We start from the raw sequence: 20,364 nt of genomic DNA, 5'->3' as shown, positions 1-20,364 counted from the left end.
AATCAAGTAGCCATTAAAAATGTACCCTTTTCAAAAGATCCCCCCAACCTATGAAGGCCCTTCTTCATGACTGCAGTCTGACTCTGCAGTGCGCAGGCTGGAAAGCTTCAGCATCACAGTTGTCTGTTTCTGCACCTGTCTGAAACAGAAAGGCAGTGCGTCCCTTGGGGAGAAACATGCCTAAAATAAAATAAAACAAAACCCCAAACTCTAACTATAGACTTATAAGAGAGTTGTTTGTTCTTTTTAAGAGGAAAAAAATAAAAAAAGAGGACATTTTAACAGAAAACTGAAACAAAAAACAATTATGGTATCTCTAAATAAAGAAAAGGTAAAGGTATTGTCTAAGGACAGACTAGTTATATATACACAATTATAATATGCATTCTAAATACAGATAAGGAAGAAGGTCTTTGTATTTATAAATGTGTTCCAAAACACAGAGAAGTAGACAGTTCAAGGATATTAGGTCTACTTAGATTTGGTGAACTGTGATCCAAATGCCACCCAGAGACCCCAAAGAAAAACTATGCTAAAATGTCACAAAACAGAATTTTAAGACAATCAATGAGGAACCACTGCCAAATCTCCTTAGTGGTTTTTCAAGGTTGAATCTGCATATAAATTAACAGTGGAAAGCAAATCAGATTTTACCTCAGGTGGTCCTTCTGAAAATTAAAAACAAAATTCTTAGCTATGATCAAAAGTATTAGATTTATGGGCTTCTCTGGTGGCGCAGTGGTTGGGAGTCCGCCTGCCGATGCAGGGGACACGGGTTCATGCCCCGGTCCAGGAGGATCCCACATGCCGCGGAGCGGCTGGGCCCATGAGCCATGGCCTCTGAGCCTGCGCGTCCAGAGCCTGTGCTCCACAACGGGGGAGGCTGCGGCAGTGAGAGGCCCGCGTACTGCAAAAAACCAAACAAACAAAAAAACAACTCTGCGCTTCCGCTGCAGGGGGCATGGGTTCGATCCCTGGTCAAGGAGCTAAGATCCTACAAGCTGCACAACACAGCCAAAAATTTTTTAAAAACAACAAGAAGAAATTTAGTCCAATCCATAATTTTACAGAGGAGGAAATTAAAGCTCTACTGAAATAATTAGCTGGGTCACACAGCCAGTTAACAGCAGCATCATGACTAGAACTGAAGCCTCTGAATCCCAGTGCCGCCTCCACACCACACGGCCTACAAAGTTCCTGTGATGCTTTTACTTTATTATTCTAGCAAAAGTACATGTGATCCGTAACCAATTCCTCTATCATTAATAACTTAAAAATTATTATACAGTCTATCAAATCCTTTAGCCTTCAGCTTCTCATTAGATAAGTCACTTTAAGAATCACTGCACAGAGAATACATCTTCCCTGGCCTTCTGGGTTTCATTGGTTTCATCTTTGTACCACTCTTGATGAAAGGGTGGAGAAACTGACATTCTAATAGAGGAGTCTCCAAAGGGAGCCTCCAATTGTCACCTGGGTGGTTCCTGCTACATCTCCCCACCAGTTCCTGCCTGCTGTACCCAGCTCTCCTCTGCACACTTCCTGTCCTAGCAAACGCTGAGCTTCAGACAGAGAAAATTATTAACTATTCCTCCCAAAAAGTTAGGGACCGTCATAAAATTGTTTATCAGATGCATTTAGAAGGGTACTGCATCCAATCCAGGGCATTTCAAATAGCAGTTTTTGTTCCTCTTTTGGTGGTGTTTTGTCCAGATTCTGAACATAACTTCTAGATACTGAGCGATACACACCTTGCTGAATAACAGGTGACCCAAGCTCGAAATACAGTCCTCTCTCCTTGTTAATGATTATAACCTTACGAATACTCTCATAATGGTGATATTTCTATTATATACTAGATCAGTCATTCTCAAAATGTGGCCTGTGGACTCTGTTTGAGGTGCAGAGGGTCAAATGGTTTTCATAAGAAGGTGCTATTTGCCTTTCCCTGGGGTGCTATTTGCATTGATGGTATAAAAGCAACGGTGACTAAAGCATGAATAAGGTACCAAACTCACAGTCCTGGCATCTTCACTGTCACACACTCGCAGCAAAAAAAAAAGAAGAAAAAGGTTTCACTCGAAAATGTTCTGATGAAACAATAAAATTAATTTCATTAAACTGTGACCTGCGTACGTATATTGTTACTATTCTGCCCGACTAACCAGGAGGTGTGCATTAAGGACTTCTGCCACGAACTGAAGTTATGTTTTGAGGAAAAGCACTTGTGTGACTGAGTTTTGAGCTGAAACTAGCGGCATTGCTCACAAAGCTCCATTTTTACTTGAAAAATTGAGAGAAAAGCTACAGTGATGAGACTTGGGTATTTGGCAGACGTTTTCTCAAAATGAAGTGAATCTCTCACTTCAAGGAAAACAACTGACTGTGTTAATGATAAAATCCAAGTTTTCAAATGAAAATTACAATTTTGGAATAGCTATATCTACCCATGTGAGCTTGACAGCTTCCCAGTACTAGAAGACTTTTCTGATGAGATCAGTGGTGACAGTAAAAAATTTGAGTTTACAAAATATTCTATAAGGAAATATGTCAACATCTGGAAGATCTGTGTAACTCAAATGAATCAATATTTTCCAAATGATGTTAGAAAATCATGCACGAGTAAAAGGCAAGACAGACCAATGGATGTTACTGGTACAGAGTACAACAGTTCATTGATATGGTTTCAGATTCCATGGTGCAACTAACCTTTCAGAAACTTCCATTTGTTCTCATGTAGAAGCAAAAAAGAATGATCACAATCAACTGAAAAGGCTACTAAAATACTCCCTTTCTCCACCTACATATGGATTTTATTCTTCATACAGTTCAAACAAAACAACAATGCAACATATCGAATGCAGAAGCATATAGGAAAATCAAGTTGTCTTCTATTAAACTGGAAATTAAAAGAGATTTGCAAAAATATAAAACAATGCCACTTTTCTCATTAAATTATTTTTTGGGGAAATACACTTTTTCTTTCTTTTTTTTTTCTAAAGATATTTTTATGTGGACCATTTTCAAAGTCTTCATTGAATTTGTTACAATATTGCTTCTGTTTTGGTATTTTGGCCCCAAGGCATGTGGGATCTTAGCTCCCTGACCAGAGATCGAACCCACACTCCCTGCAATGGAAGGCGAATTCTTAACCACAGGACCGCCAAGGAAGTCCCCACTTATTCTTCACAAAAATATATTATTTATGCTACGTGCAATGCAACAGGGTTCGTTTTTAAAAATAATCTAAGTGTTCTTTAAATTTCTGTTTTAATTTTTAATATGGCTTAAGTTTAGATAGATATAACCCATGGGGAAGAAAGCTCTTTGGATCTCTTCGTAATTTTTAAGAATGTAAAGGGTCCTGAAACCATAAAGTTTGAGATCCACTGTACTGGACGAACAGCCTGAGTTGTAAAGGGGAGGAACATACAAGATGTAGAAAGAGCTCCAGAGCAGGTAGAGTGGAGTACAGTCAGGCAAGCCTGGTTTAATCCCAGCTTGACCATCTAGTCGGTCTGTGACTTCAAGCAAATAACTTCTCTGAGCTTCGTACTCCTCTTCTGTAAAATGACACCAGCAATATCAACCTCAGGAGGATGGCTGTGAGGATTACACTGTGTGTAAACTACATGGTGTGTATATTACAGCTCTGGGAACAATGCTGTCATTAGCATATCTACACAGGAAACACACAGTCTCAAGAAATGGTCCCAAGAACTTGGGGCAGTAGTGATCTAGTAAAATTTTTTGTGTGTAAAGTAGGAAATTAGAACCTAGATAATACAAAGAGGTCTCAGAATTCTTTTCCCGAAATGGAAAGTGGTCAGTGAGCTTTTCACTTACTGTGTAAAGGTGACACAAACTTTTAAAATATGCTTGCAATTCAACATTTCAAAGCATTCTACCCAAACGATCAAGGGTTGGGAGTGAGTAGGAAGAAGGAGACTTAAAACAAGAGAGAGAGCCCTAACAAACCACAGAAAATGGTAAGGACTGGGGATGGGGAGAATATTCAACTGTAGTTTAAAAAACAGCTAATATAATTGCTGTTGTAAGAAGATCTTCAAGCTCGACTAGCTGCTTATAATTTAAACACGCTCAATAGCACTCAGGTTATTACGACGATTGGTCATATCATGCAATTTATGTTTTCGTGAGTGTGCATATTTTAGTTTATAGAAACACACATGCTTTGCACCACTACAACACACTATAATATTACCTCAGATGTAAACAGCTTACAATCTTCTGATTTTGCTCATCACCTTTCACGTCTAGTTTGAAAATAAAGCAAAATGTGCATACCCAAGCGGAATCTCAGGAGGACACAAATAAATGAATATTCAGGTCTGAGTAGTAATTCATCTGACTATGACATCCAATTCAAACTTTTTAAGGCAATTTACAATCAAAGTGTTATTTATATTAATAATTCACAAGTTCACGATTCTCAACAGATGTTTCCGGTATACTGTCCAGTAAGCAACAGGCACTCTGAAAGTCTAGTCAAGGCTTAGCACACAGCGAGTGTGGAGGCTAGGCAGTGCCATCGCCCTAAGTACCTGCCTGGGTGCCTCAGAAAGGATTCCAGGCTGGATTTTCTAGACAGCAGCGGGGTCACTGGGAGCAGTTTTCCCATCAGAAAATTCCATCCCCACTGATCAGGTCATTCTCAAGCCCCTCATGTTAGGTTTTGTCTTTCCCAAACTTGAGTCATATGCCAGAGTAGTTTTGGAAGCAAGGTCTCTTTTTTTTGCAAATAATCCATTTTGTCTGAAACTACACTCCAAGAAAACTTCAGATGAACTATGTTTACAATTAGGATGTACAACTGAGGGAAAATGTAGTGAATAATTTATGGGATTTTGCAGCATGCATTCCTAACTATTAAAACACAGTTATTTATATTTGTTTCATTATGTCTAGGGACCCTGTGATAATGATGATGATGAGGAGGAGGAGGAGGATAACAGGAAGAAGAAGACATTTTGATCATGTTACAGCTCAGATAATGAGATTTACTGATATAGCAGACAGTATCCTCGATTACTCATTTATATAATTAACTCATTCCATGCTCGAAACAATCCTAAGAAGTAGGTGACATTACCCACCTCATTTTACAGGAGGGAAACCGAGGAATAGAAAAGCTAAGTAAATGCCCCAAGGGGACATAGCTTGTCAGAGACAGACATGCCCTACACTTAGGCAGTCGGACCCTGAGCCACAGCTCTCTAAGCAAATACCTACTATTAATAGCAGCAATTGATGATTTTAACTAAGTTTTCCAGTCAACATATAACAGAAAATTCTTACCTCCGGTTTGCTAAGGCTAGATGACACCAAGGAACCGGATCCCACGTCCAAATCCCACTGCTTTTTACCATGGTTCTCAGGATCCAAGGCAGCAATTCGGCCATCTAAAGTGCTGATAATCACTAAGGATCTGTAAATTTAAAAAGTAATAGGACGGAGTTAAAAAGATATTGAAGACATACACTCAAAGGAACCAGCCTCTCCGCAGGCCTCTATCTGTAAGTGGGGGAGGAGCACCTCCTCACGACACTTGTAGCCTTTCCACCACGCTCTGTCTTGAGCCCTCCGAGATGAATGCACTATGCCCTTTATGGGTCTGTTCCACTTATGAAAAGCCCCAGACTCCGAGGTCACCCCTCCTTCCCACACTCTATTCCCCACGTGGAATTCGACATGGCCTGCTCTGTCCTCTTCCATTTCCCCAACTCCTAAAGCCTTTGCCCTGAAACAGTGTCCCCTGAATGTTCACTTACCTTCTTGCTCTGACAGAAACCTGGCTCTCCCGGAGGATGCTGCTTCAGAAGCTATGAGAATTTTCTTCTCCATAACCCTTACCAGGCCCAGTGATGGTGTAGGCTTACTCCTTGTGCCTCGTTACCATTTCTGAACTATTTTCTTTCTTCCCTCTCTAAAAATCCTCAGGTTCAGGTCATTCCATCCATTACTCCTCCTAATAATTGTCTACTGACCCTTGGGTCACTAGCCCCATCCCTTGAGGATTCTGGCTCCTGGTTCACTGTCACTATTACATGTTCTGTGGGTTTTCATTATCTGTCTACCTCGCCTCAGTCCCTAAGCCCTCGTCATTACCAATCACAACTTCCCTGTCCCACTGAAATTTCAAGCATTCCAACCCCAGTTACCAGCCCCTCTTTTCACTCGCGCCCCCTGCAGTGAAAACCTGGAGTCTTAAGCACTGGACCACCAGGGAGGTTCCCACAGTCCTTCATTTTAAGCACTTCCTTGCTCACGCCCTCAACTCCCTACCCGCTCTCTTACATCTCACATTGAACTAGCAGAACTCCAACCCTGGTTCAATTAAACTCTCTGCCTTCGCTCACTCTTGCATCTGTGCTGTTGAGGAAAAATATAACCATGCTGACTGGTGTCACTCGACTCATGACCATCAACATCAAAAGGGCTCGAATGATACTCCACAATCATAACACGGTCCCCTAGTCTATCCACTCTCCCGCTGTCCTAGGTTAACGATTTCATTCTGCCTTTGCCCTCAAACTTCCTACCCTAGGCTCTTCCAAGCTCGTGCATCTCAGGGACTATGCTTCCTAGATAGGTGTTTACTAAGGAAAACAGAAATAATCAAAAGAGATCCCACCATCCCATCTCTCCATGTATCAGCACCTGGACCCATGAAATCTACCTCCCCTCCTCTTACTGCAGGTCAATTGTCCACGACTCCATCCACTACCAACGCTCCACTTAGGCAACAGGTATCTCCCTGTGCATACACAGGGACTCACTCCTCAAAAACCTCTCCTCTTGCTCTCCCATCAGTTATTCCCCCTCCACCACAGCATTCCTCTCCGTCTTCAAACCTGCCATTATGCCCCCCAACTTCGAAACCAAACCAGATTAAATATAATGATCCATTCTCCCCGCTCCGGCTTCCAAATCCATTTCTCGCCGCCCTTTGGAACAAAACTCCTTGAAAGAGTTGTTATGTAGTCTGTGTCTCCAAATCCTCTCCCCCTTTCTGCGCCGAACTATTTCTAGTCAAGTTTTTCCCTCTACCCCTTCATGGACAGGCTCCTGTGGTACTCGGCACTGACCCTCACACTGACAAATCCCATTCAACTTGACCATCCAGCGGCATGTGATCAGCTACTTCCCCTGCTCTCCATCAGCTACTCCCCTTTTTTTTTTTCTATTTTATTGATGTTTTTTCACTTAAGTTTTGTTGTTTTTTTTTTTTTAATTTAAGTACAGTTGATTTACAGTGTGGTGTTAGTCTCTGGTGTACACCAAAGTGGTTCAGTTATACATACGTGTGTGTGTGTTCTTTTTCATATTCTTTTCCAATATGGTTTAGTACAGGATATTGAATATTGTTCCCTGTGCTACACAGTGGGACCCTGTTGTTTATCCTCTATCAACCACTCTTCACGCGGCTTCCAGGGCACCATCTTCTCCTGATTATTTTTTCTTAGTTCTATGCTTCCTTGTCTCAGTTTCACTTCCTGGTCCCTCCTCATCTCTCCTATCTCTGAAAATATTCTCTACCTACACGTACTTTTCTTTGGTGGTCTCATAGATGAAAATGTCATCTATATACTGGCAACTTCCAAATTTGTATCTCTGGTTCCAGGCCCCTTCCCTGAACTCTGGGCATACATATGTAACTGCCTGCCAGATTTTTTTTTTCCTAATAAATTTATTTATTTTATTTATTTATTTTTGGCTGTGTTGGGTCTTCCTTGCTGCGCGCGGGCTTTCTCTATTTGTGGCAAGCGGGGGCTACTCTTCGTTGCGGCGCGCAGGCTTCCCGTTGCGGTGGCTTCTCTTGCTGTGGAGCACGGGCTCTAGGCGCACGGGCTTCAGTAGTTGTGGCACGTGGGCTCAGTAGTTGTGGTGCACGTGCTTAGCTGCTCCAAGACATGTGGGATCTTCACGGACCAGGGCTCGAACCCATGTCCCCTGCATTGACAGGCGGACTCTCAACCACTGAGCCACTAGGGAAGCCCCACTGCCTGCCAGATTCAGATTGTCCTACAGGCTTCTCAAAGTGCACATGTCCAAAATCAATATCCCCAGACTGATACCCCCAATTCCTCAAACACATCATGCATGATTTTTCCTCCGGGACTTTGCAGCTACTGTTCCTTTGCATCCTGGAACATATACCCCAGATACACGACAAGCTCTCAATAAATATCTGTGGAATGAAAGGGTTTGCTGAATAATTGTTCTAGGAATTGGTTAGGTATATCTGTCTGCTTCGGAAAGACCATGCAAATTCCAAGCACATATAGTTATGTTCCTGGTTCAGGTTATAAAATGTAACTTTTATCTATCCTACTTCACATACAATATATACAAATTCAAAGTAAAGCTACAAGTCGATTAAGACAAACCAGTTCAAGTACACTCATTTGAAACCTTTCAAAGAACTTAACTGTTTAGCAAATGAATAAACTTATCAGTGAATAAAAATGTTAATTTAGTTCCCCAACTATACACTAATTCTCACTTTGAATTTTTCAAATGGTTAACTCGGTCTAAACTGTGAAAATAAAGATTTTTTGCCATACTACAAACCATTAATTTTCAATAACACACCAAAAGAAAAGGAACAACTCAACTCCCTTCCCCATGCATTACCCTGCATTCTAAAGAGATCTACTGGGAGTTGGATGAGGAGGAGAATATGAGCCAAAAAATTATGTTATGATGAAGGGTATAAAAAAATTCATACCTGAAAAACCAGAATGGAAAAGAATATGAAAAGAATATACACGTGTGTGTGTACATATATATATACATATACATATGTATATACATATATATACATATATATATACATATATATATGTACACACACACACATCTGAGTCATTTTGCTATACAGAAGAAATTAATATTGCATTGTATATCAACTATACTTCAATAAAATTTCCAAAGACAAACCTCATACCTTAGATGTGCCAATTTACAAATAAAAGCAATAGACTCTAATTCAGTTAGAGATCAAGGGTTCGGAGCCAAGTCAACTCTTTCCTAGTCCTACTGCAGAAAGATCCAATTTTTCTGTTCAATAATCATTAACCATAAATAAATGGTAGAATGAAAAACCCTCTAATTGAGACAAAACTTAGTATACGCAAAGTGTAACCCATGAAGAATTAAGGAGACCACTGGAACACTTCAGATGCTATTTTTTAAAAATCCAGAACCACTGTTGTTCATTTAATCATGCTAGGCATTCCACTGTTAACAACATCAACGAAAAAGCTACACTTTTTCTGAATATGTAGTTATTTGTGCTAGAGGTTTATACAGAGAAAAATGGTAAAATTTTAACTTTCATTTTCAAAACAAAGAAAAACCCAACAATAAAGTATGCATATGTCTTATGTATACATAAAACACATTTTAGTAAGTAATTTGGAGTTTAATATCTAACTATCACTGAAAACCTATAATGTGAGGTGCGTTTAACTGAGTCAAAGATTCTGCTTTTTAAAATAAACGAGGTATTTTCAGATGATGAACTACTATATGTAGAGAATATGTGTGAATTCTAGCAATAATTGAAAGAAAGACGAACACGAGGGCAGGAACAATTAAGTACATCACCCTCTTAACTGCTATTGATATTTACTATAATCTGGTTCTTTGATTCGAATGGCGCATCCTTAATTCTTTTCACCTCTCTTAATGGGAATACCAGAAACTCCCATGACAAACCCTGTCAGATAGCAAAAAGAAAAATTCTTCACTCTCCTCTGCTACAAGTTATGTGCTTTGTCGCAAGCACGTCTCTGGAAGGGAGCTTCCCCTTCCGCCGTGGCTGGAACTCGGCGGCACCACTGGGCCAAGGAGACATGTAACGATTTAGACTGTTGGACCTTATCACATTCTTGGAGAGAGATGCTCTGACATACTGCCGGCTGAGGGAAGCATCAAGGAGACAGACACTGCTGAAAAACAAAGTCCTCGGGGGTATATGCAGGACAGTCAGAGGCGGCAATAAGATACGGCATTTAGAACAAGCATCAGTGAGAGCTGAATAATGAGCCTGCCACCGCCCCCCACCAAAAAACAGGGAGAATCTAAGGCCCTTTATCTCCCCACGATCCACTCGCCCTATGCGGAGGTTTCTATGAGCAAAACTTATTTAAAGATCAAAGGAAATAAAGAAATAAATAAATAGAGATCAAAGGAACTGCAGAAGCAGCATTTCCTGCGGAAAGAATGGGAGCTCTGAAGTCAGCCCTGTGTGCCCAGCCCCATGGCTCTGCTCTTGTTCTGCTCACGGCTCCATTCGAATTGCTTTTTTACAGGTAAAACAGGACTATTTCGCTCAGGTCAGCATAACTCAAGTTCGCCTGATTATCAAAATAATCTGGAGTGCTTGTTAAAAAGCAGTGAAGGTTCACAGGTCCCCTCCCCAGAACAGGGTTGGGAAATGATAGTTTAACAAGTACCTGAGGTGAGTCTCAGGATAAGGTCAGTCTGGCAAGAAGTGATTATCTCAAAGGGCTATTGCCTAGGAGTAAAAAAATAATCCATTACCTTGATGAAGACCGCCTATTGATCAACTCTGTCAGCAAACCCTTTTGGAACTACTCTCACTGAACACACTGCTTCGCTTTACAAAGGCATTTGTTTGGATGATTCAACAGCAAGCACTGTTCTCTCACCCATAACCTCATTCTTCAAAACTCCTCTCAGGAAAGGTTTGCAATGACCTCATCGATGGCCAGGTTCACCCCCCAATCAGGGTCATCCCTGCGGCGGCAGCTGGGACACTGGCTGCCTCCCATTCTGGCCCAGTCCTCGCCCCCTCCTCACCTGCCATCCTGACAGCTCTCAATCTCTAACAAGCAGGCCAAGGAGTTCCAGCTTTATCCAAAGCCCGCCACTTACTCTATGTGTAATCTGACAGCTACTTATAACCAAATACGAAAGCTGTATTTTTTCTGAATATGTAGTTACTTGTGCTAGAGGTATATACAGAGAAGAACAGTAAACTTCTTTCATTTTCAAAACAAAGAAAAAGTCCAACAATAAGATATACATATGTCTTATGTATATATAAGAACACTAGCTCTGCATTTTCAGCAGGGCATCACCACAGAGCCTTCAGAAAACTTCCCTTCTCTCTCCCAGCTTTCTGCATCCACCCCATCACTGAACATCTGAATCAGAAATCAGATCCGCCTCCTCCCTCACCCTCTACATTTAGACAACAGTCATGTACTCTGGGTTCTATTTCTATAGCTTCCTTTAAATCTGTTCATTCTTCTTCAGTCTCACTGCCCTTGTCCTACAACAGATTCACATGTCTCATTAGAACATCTTCAAAAGACTTTCTGCCGGGCTCCCCTGGTGGCGCAGTGGTTGGGAATCCGCCTGCCAATGCAGGGGACAGAGGTTCGATCCCTGGTCCAGGAAGATCCCACGTGCCGCAGAGCAACTAAGCCCGTGCGCCACAGCTACTGAGCCTGCGCTCTAGAGCCCGTGAGCCACAGCTACTGAGCCCATGTGCACAACTACTGAAGCCCACGCACCAAGAGCCCGCACTCTGCAACAAGAGAAGCCACCACGATGAGAACCCTGCATGCCGTAACAAAGAGTAGCCCCCGCTCGCCGCAACTAGAGAAAGCCCGCGTGCAGCAATGAAGACCCAATGCAGCCAAAAATAATAAATAAATTAATTAATTAATTAATTATTTTTAAAAAGACTTTCTGCCCCTGGTCTCGCCCCCCCCCCTTGCTCTTCCAACAGTATTTTGGGGGGTTTTTTTGTATTTTTTTCCCAACAGTTTTGTTTCTATAATAGAGATCTGATAAACTTCCGAAGTTCCCTGTGCCAATGAATAAAGTCACTGCTAGGTATGGCACATAATCTGGCATAACCTAGGTTTCTAACCTTTTGAACAAAGTTCCCTTGTTAATTTGGTTTTTGTCGCATGTCTTCAATGATTTCATGTGCCCCTAAAACATCACTTCTAATGAATTCCCCCCATCTTTAGAGGAACTATTTAAGTACCAATCAAAATATTCAAGACTTCTGGAAAGAAGTAGCTAAAATTACTAATTACGTTTGGTGTTAATTCCAGTTCAAAACTGAGAAACTTGACTTTTTAATTAGCCTTCTCCTCAGTGAATGTCCAATTTCCATTAGGTTATTTGGAAAATAAGGACAATCTCATGGATCCCGCATAGGCAGGTGCATAGGGGTCTAGGAGCCCTGGCTCAGAAACCACTGCTCTGAGCCCTTGCTCACGTCATCCCTGCAGCTGAGACTGTCCTTGACACTTCACTTGCAAGGACTCACTCACTTGATGTCTCTATTCTCTACACTCTCAAACTCTTCTTATGTCACTTTTCATCCATTCTAGTACAGCTAATTCTTTAACACATGTATCTCCCTCTCAGACCTGGGGACTCAAGGACAGCCCAGGGGCCCATTTATCTACCCTCAGCACCTAACAGTGCAGAGCCCCTAATAAATGCAATAAATGGGGCTTCCCTGGTGGCGCAGTGGTTGAGAGTCCGCCTGCCGATGCAGGGGACACGGGTTCGTGCCCCGGTCCGGGAGGATCCCACATGCCGCGGAGCGGCTGGGCCCGTGAGTCATGGCCGCTGAGCCTGCGCGTCCGGAGCCTGTGCTCCGCAACGGGAGAGGCCACAACAGTGAGAGGCCCGCGTATCGCAAAAAAAAATAAAAAAAAAATAAAATAAAATAAAATAAATGCAATAAATGTTTGCTGAATAAATAAGTCTTGCTAGGGCAGATACCACTATTCACATAAAGCAAAAACAAAAAAGCAGCTAAGAAAGATGTGAAAAGATGCGACTTGCCTAAGGCACCAAGATAAGAGGTTTTGGACAGAATTCTGAAGCATAAATTTCAGGGTTTTTACCTCTATCGTTCTGTTAGCTATATGTCTGCATAAGTGGCAACTCCTATATTACTATAATGTGCAGCTTTTATTCCTTCCAGAAGTCTCATCAAGATGCCACATATCCTGTTACTGCTTTGATTTTGCCCTTAACTGGGCAGAAATGACCTTAGGCCACAATGAATACCCAATTTTTTAAAAAATTTGTTTGCTCTGACTTCTGTCACCCAGAATACCTGGCTATTTACAATTAAGTTTATCTGAGTCTGATAAGTAAATGCTGAATTCCTTCATACAGTAACTTTGAAGGGGTCTTAATGCCTGTATAAATTTCCCAGGTGAAACAGATGCAGGTAACAGTAGAACATTACATCAATTAAATGGTTTCTACAGTAACAACTGCTTATTTTAAAATTGTGCATTTCCTGTTGTGGGGGAAAAAAAGTCACAAAGTTAAAAATGTGATTGGGTTAAATCTGCTCTTTTGATGTAACCAAGAATCCTCTTCCTAAAATACATGCTCTCACTCAAGGAAGCATATATTCTTGTTGAAAAACAAACATACTAATTGGACTTTACTTCTTAGTTCTCACCTACTAAGTAAATCTTCGAATCAAACTTCCTTTATTTAAACCTGTCACAAGACTAGCCATGCCCCAAATCCAAACAAATACAATGCCAAAAATTACTAACTGTATAACTTTGACATATCACCTAAACCTTAAAGAAATACAATCTAAGTTTTCAATGTTATAAACCACAGGAGAGCGGCAGATATCCTCTTCCAGTTCGATTAAAACATTCTTTGAAGCACTTTTTCTGCTTTATTCTAGGAAACCTTTTAAATAAAATGGTTAGTGACAGAGCAGGGTGAAAAAAATTAAAAATTAATCTCCCCTCTCACATTTAGTTCTGAAACCTACCAGCTCTCCTTTCTGTATTTTAAACCGTTTTGTAATAAAAATGTACAGGCAGCTCCTCTCTTACAAAAAAAGGAAAAAAAGCAGATGGAGTTCCCAGGCAGTATTTAGGAAATGAAGGACCATGTGGAAGCCACAGCTCACAGCAGCTGATAAAGACAGGTCGCCTTCTGCACCCCGGAGTGTGAATACAGAACTGTTTCCTCAATCCTGTCACATATCATATCCAGAGTCCAGGTGTCAGTTAAGCTAAAAAGACAATTATAGGGGCTTCCCTGGTGGCGCAGTGGTTAAGAATCTGCCTGCCAATGCAGGGGACACGGGTTCGAGCCCTGGTCCGGGAAGAGCTCACATGCCGTGGAGCAGCTAAGCCCGTGTGCCACAACTACTGAGCCTGCGCTCTAGAGCCCGCGAGTCACAACTACTGAAGCCCACGCACCTAGAGCCCGTGCTCCGCAACAAGAGAAGCCACAGCAATGAGAAGCCCATGCACAGCAACGAAGAGTAGACCCCACTCGCGGCAACTAAAGAAAAACCCACGCACAGCAATGGAGACCCAACACAGCCAAAAATTTTAAAAAAAATTTTTTTTAAAAAGACAATTATAGACAGGAAGGATAATCCATTACTCACCTAAAGCATGTTTATTTTGGCTTACAGACTGCCTTGATACTTATGCACAAATTCTTTTTTCAGTGTGATTTGTAGTCAACTTTAAAAGTCTGGGGTCAGAAAAGTGAGGAGATAACTGAGTTCCCTTTCAACAGTGTATCCTAAGACTCTTATTCAATGGTCATTTTAGTTTAAAAAAAAAAGGCTTGATTATGAATCTGAAGATCTGAGGAAGATCACAGATTTCTGTACCATTGATTCAGATCATATCAATTTGTAAAAGGACAGAGAGGAGAAAGAAATAAAAGGGAATTCTATGGAGAACAGTACGGAGGTTCCTTAAAAAACTAAAAATAGAATTACCATATGACCCAGCAATCCCACTAGTGGGCATATACCCTGAGAAAATCATAGTTCAAAAAGACACATGCACCCCAATGTTCACTGCAGCAATATTTACAATAGCCAGGTCATGGAAGCAAGCTCTATGCCTATCGACAGATGAATGAATAAAGAAGATGTGGTATATATATATACAATGGAATATTACTCAGCCATAAAAAGGAACGAAATTGGGTCATTTGTAGAGAGGTGGATGGACCTAGAGACTGTCATACAGAGTAAAGTAAGTCAGAAAGATAAAAACAAATATCATATATTAACGCATATATGTGAAATCTAGAAATATGGTACAGATGATCCGGTTTGCAAAGCAGAAATAGAGACTTAGATGTAGAGAACAAACATATGGACAGCAAGGGGGGGGAAGTGGCGGGGTGGTGGTGGTGGTTTGAACTGACATATATACACTAATATGTATAAAATAGATAACTAATAAGAACTGCTGTATAAAAAATAAATAGGGGGGGAAAGTGGCGGGGTGGTGGTGGTGGTTTGAACTGACATATATACACTAATATGTATAAAATAGATAACTAATAAGAACTGCTGTATAAAAAATAAATAAAGGGCTTCCTTGGTGGTGCAGTGGTTGGGAGTCTGCCTGCCGATACAGGGGATATGGGTTCGTGCCCTAGCCCGGGAAGATCCCACGTGCCGCGGAGCGGCTGGGCCCATGAGCCATGGCCACTGAGCCTGCGCATCCAGAGCCTGAGCTCCGCAGCGGGAGAGGCCACAGCAGTGAGAGGCCCGCGTACCGCAAAAATAAATAAATAAATAAATAAATAAAATCATCTTACATTTGCAAAGTATTTTCATGTTACAACTCATTAAATCCAAAAATTTCAGTTTACAGATGCACAAGTTAAAGAAGCACCATAGATGAATGTCAAATTTAGTAATACTTTTGTTACAGGGAAATCAGAGGCAAAAGGAACACATACTTTACAAATTAGTGTCATAGTTAAAACTAGTGCTTTACAACTTCCGGGGCTGTCAGATGTCAATATGAAGATGCTCATTCCATCACAAGAACCCCAAGTGACACTTTGCAGCTTGCTATTTGTGCTGAAGTCGGAACACTGGTAACTCATAACTATGCCAACGTGTGTGCATAAAACCAAACAGTGAGGTGAGATTTTGACTTTCTTCCCAACTTTCTGCACTGACTATCTCATTTAAATTTCAACTAAATGTAATATTTAACAGGACAAGCACTGACAAGACTGCTACCAGAAAAACAAGTTTATTTTAGCTACTTTTTAAAGGGGAAAAAAGTAGTTTATTCACTCATTCACATGTTTGAGATGCAGAGTAAGCATTTAGACTGAAACCAATGAAAATTCTATCAAGAGGGAAAAAAATGAACTAGCGAGTCTCATTTTGCTTCTTGGCATCAAAAGACAACATGCAAAAACAAAGACCTTCACTCCCCATCTCCCTCTTTTAAAAAGTTTTGCAAGGACCATGGTTTTTTACAGCTGTTTGCAATAAAGGCTTGGTTAATCCAAATTTGGTCCCCTCATCTTCCTTCTTTAAATAAACAGGATATTGGTCTATTATTATAGAACTGATATTCTCTTTTCTTTTTACTTTTTTCTGAAGAGCACTTAAAAACAAAAGTTTTACAAACATGGCATACTTATCTCTTGTTGATTCTACCAATTTACTTACTCAAGATTTCTCAAACTTTCCACACTATCTTAGGCTACCAGGCAGACCCTTAAACCCTGGCCTATCTCTTCGCAGCCAATTCTGTTTGCCAAAGATCACTTACTCTCTGGCAGGCAAAATTCCTCTATTTTCACTCTTCTCTCTGAGAAAGAAGTGGTCCTCTTGCTTGCCAACTACCTTTGCCTCCTCTTCTATTCCTTTCTTTTTCAACCTGTCTGTATAGGCTCCCATCCTCTGAATGTATAAAGAAGATCAGAGGCAGAGGTCCCATCAGGTTTAACAGTGAGGGACTAAGGAAGTGGAGCCAAAAAGGATGAACCTTTTTTTTGTTGTTTTGGCTTCAGAGCGTGGCTTGGAGGATCTTAGTTCCCTGGGCAGTGGAAGCGCAGAGTCCTAACCACAGGACCACCAGGGAATTCCCCCAAAGGATGACTCTTTAACTCCTTCTATAATTGTGCTCAATCCAAATCCCTCATCTTCTCAGTCCTCACCCTACGCCTCCAGCCTAGCCAGTTGTATCTTTGTCTCCTTTGCTGGCTCATCTTCTCTAAAACATAAGGCATTTCCTGAGATTTTTATAATGAGTCTCCTCTTCACACAGTTTCAACCATTTACCCTGACGTCTCTCCAACTGCAGTCGCTTGTTTCCTACCTAATCTCTCCCTCTGGATGTCCTGCCAGCACCTCCAAGTCACCATGTCCAACACCAAACCCCTTACCTTTTCCTCCCTGCTCCCCTAAATCTTTCCACTTTCCCACCTGTGCTCTCACCTTCTAGCCACCCTGTCTCCATCTTCAGACGGTGGTACCCAGGGAGGAGGAATCAATTCATTTGCCAGGAACCAAGGTTCTGCTTCCGATCTCTCAAATCTACCCCTTCTGTTCTATATCCACTGGACAGTACACCTCTCATCGGCACTGCTACATGCTCCTTTTGGTATCCTTTCCTCAAGTTTTCAGTACACAGCATTGCTGGAGAAAGATTCCTTAAGCACAAACTTCAATCAGGTCTGGCGTTCGAGGTACTCTACACCAAGACTTCTCAAACTGTAGCATGTATGTGAATTGATGCTGATCTTGTTAAAACGCAGATACTCTTTCCGTGGATCTGGGCGGTGCCTGATTCTGGATTTCTAACATGTACCCAAGTGATGACGATGTTACTAGCATATGGCTGTATATATACAATGTGCCCCAACCTATTTTTCTAGCCTTATCTTGTATCCCTCCCTGCCCAGCACACATGTATGTATGTCTGTATCTCTCTCGTACGCACAGGTCACACACATACATACACACACACACACACACACACACAGATGCATACAAACAAAATAATGTTTCCTAAACATACTTCCCAGCTTTTGTGCCCCTTGCTGTCTCCTCAAGTCCAGCCTCTGCCCAGCACAGTTCTACCCACTTTTCAGGAAACAACTCATTCTGCCACAACATTTTCTCATCTTCTCTTCTACCTCACCTGGGTACCCTACGCACTGAACACTACAAAAACCCTGGGACACTGATGGCACGTAATTTGCATGACTTTTGCCCTGTAAAGTCATTATGGGTCCCCTTATTTAATCCTCATGCTGAACTGCACTTGCTCTTGGAGGGCAGGGGCTATCTGCCTAACCTCTGTAACTCCAAGGCATTGTGGGGGCCTCTTAAGTGCCAATAAATACCTGCTGCAGTGGATGTGTATTTTAAGAAAAATGAAACATGTTTCTCTACTTCATGTAACTTACTTTGAGCAAGTGCTTCAGAAGTTTCTTCAAGATAAACAGAAACACTTTTTCTGGATAGCTAACTCATTAGCAAAACCTAAGAAAATTTTGCCAGACGTCTGCAACTTTAAAAACATCTACATATAAACATTCAAGGGGTGCTTCTAGAATTTTAGTACTTATCCTAGTTATGGTAGTCTGCAGGCAAAATATCAAGGCTCTGATATTTAACTGAAAATTTAAACCTGATTTGTCATAATCTAGTAATTACCACATTGTAAATTTACAATACTTTCTAATCCAGATTCTGGATTAATTTACCTAATGCTCCTGTTATCATTCCATTTATTAAATCACTTTCTCCCTGGGTGTGCTAAGATTAGCCATCTGCAAAAGATTTTACCATTAAAATGCCTTACATTTGTGTCCAGACTTTTAAAAGTGCTTTAAAACATGTATCATGAAGTAACGTTTTTAAGGAGATGAAGCAACTCAACCACGACAGCCTTATATTAAAAGTTTACACAGTAAACCCTATAAATATCAAAGAACTACCAAATTCAAGAACACACCCATAACTCCTAAACTTTATTGTGTTTAAGCAAGAATTGTCTGGAGTGCGTGTTAAATTTGCAGATTCCAGGTTCTTACCCTGAGAAAGTCTAATTCAGTAAATCTAGAGTCGGACTTAGAAAACTGTACAGTTAACCAGCATCCCCAGGTGGTTCTGATTCAGGTATTCCGCAGAACTCAATTACAGAAATACTGATCTCAACCTTGGTCCGTGGGCACTACACGGATATGTTAAAAGGAAAACGTTGAAATCTCTTTGTTAAGTCCTTTCCCCAAACAGCTGTCACACCAGCACAGACATAAGGTAATTCACGAAAGAAAAAAAATGGGGTCTGTAAGTTCCTCGGGGTACTAGTAAAGCTCGAAAGCAATGCAAGAGGGAAAGTGACGTTTCTTTCCCACCTCGACCTCCATTCTCCGAGCATCCTCCAGGTACCTTCGAGGATGCTACCTGCGACTGGGAGCTAGAATCGGGCGCCGGGGAGCGGAGCGAGGCCAGTCTCCGGTCCAGGGGATGGGAAGGTGGCCCCGCGCTCTCCCCCAGGTCAGCAGCAGTCCTCCGCCAGCGAGAGACCGTGGCCGAGGGGAGGACCGCGGCCACCAGATCCTCCGCGGCGCACGCGCATAAACAAGTAGACTCCCGGGGTCAGCGGTCCGGGTGCTCTGCCCGCGCCCCTCACCTGCGGCACGGCCGAAGATCGGCCTCGTCGTCCGGTTCCGGCTCCCGCGGCTCCTGTTCTCCTGCGGCCGCCGGCAGCGCCTCGGCGTCCTCCACCGTCACCTCCGCCGCAGTCACGGCGCCTGCCGCCTGCACCCGCACGGCCGAGGTTGGAGCGGCCGCGGCCCCCAGGCCGAACGCCGCCTCCACTGTCGATGTGGAGAGGTCGGAAGCGCGCCGCGCGGCCACCGTCCCCGTCACGAGCCCCAGCTGCAGCGGCGGCAGCAGCAGAAGCAGCAGCAGCGCCCGTGCCAGCGACCCCGGGCGGGCGGCGCGCTCCATCAGCGGCCCGCCCCGCGCGCGGGCATGGAGGTGTAGCCGCCGGCGCCCGCCTCTCCCGCCGCTCGGAGCCCCGGACCAGGGCGAGAACGCGCTAGGGACCCCAGCCGCCGCCCCGACGGTCAGGACTTCCAGCCGCGTTCCTCAGGCCACGTCTTAGCCCGGCCTCAGCCACCGCCACCTGAGTGACAGCCTCCCTCGGACATCGCCCATTGAGCAAACTTTCCGCGCATCTGCTCTTTGATTGGCTGCGGCCTCTGCCACTCTGGGCTCCCAGGCTAGTCCTGTTGGAGAAGGTGGGCTTTCCCTGGTTGTCAACAGCACGCCTGCCAATCAAATTGTATTTCCTTAGCCCGAGGCCCGGCCCTCTTCCGGACGCGGTTACCAATGAGAAACGCTCCTCCCGGCAACCTTCTTATCCGATTGATGAGCTCCGCGGTTCCCAGAATACCTTTCCCCAGAGCTGATTGGCCATTGTGCTGGTTGGCCTCGCCCCTCAAAGTGAGGCGCTAGAGAACAGTTGAAGGTCATTGGTGGAAGCGGATGCCCCTCAAAAG

The 20,364-nt window shown here is 42.7% G+C and overlaps 1 protein-coding gene across 2 annotated transcripts in view; it reads right to left on the bottom strand.

The window, feature by feature from the left end:
* EIF2AK3 (eukaryotic translation initiation factor 2 alpha kinase 3) overlaps positions 1–20,045 on the bottom strand; it is a 71,651-nt gene extending 51,606 nt beyond the window's left edge. Inside the window, exons 1-2 of one of the 2 annotated variants that reach the window (XM_059079347.2) lie at positions 19,491–20,045; positions 5,320–5,449 (exon numbers count right to left, since the gene is read on the bottom strand). In XM_059079347.2, coding sequence (XP_058935330.1) covers positions 5,320–5,449; positions 19,491–19,810 — 450 coding nt within the window. In that variant the 5' untranslated portion in view covers positions 19,811–20,045. Of the gene's footprint in view, positions 1–4,225; positions 4,280–5,319; positions 5,450–19,490 lie in introns of those variants that run through there. The other variant, XM_059079348.2, reaches the window with a different exon arrangement.
* Positions 20,046–20,364: the final 319 nt, after the last annotated feature.

This window comes from Kogia breviceps, chromosome 11, assembly GCF_026419965.1.
Source record: "Kogia breviceps isolate mKogBre1 chromosome 11, mKogBre1 haplotype 1, whole genome shotgun sequence".
Taxonomy (NCBI): domain Eukaryota; kingdom Metazoa; phylum Chordata; class Mammalia; order Artiodactyla; family Physeteridae; genus Kogia; species Kogia breviceps.
Note: the sequence above shows the minus strand (reverse complement) of the source record. Positions and strands in the feature narration are given on the sequence as shown.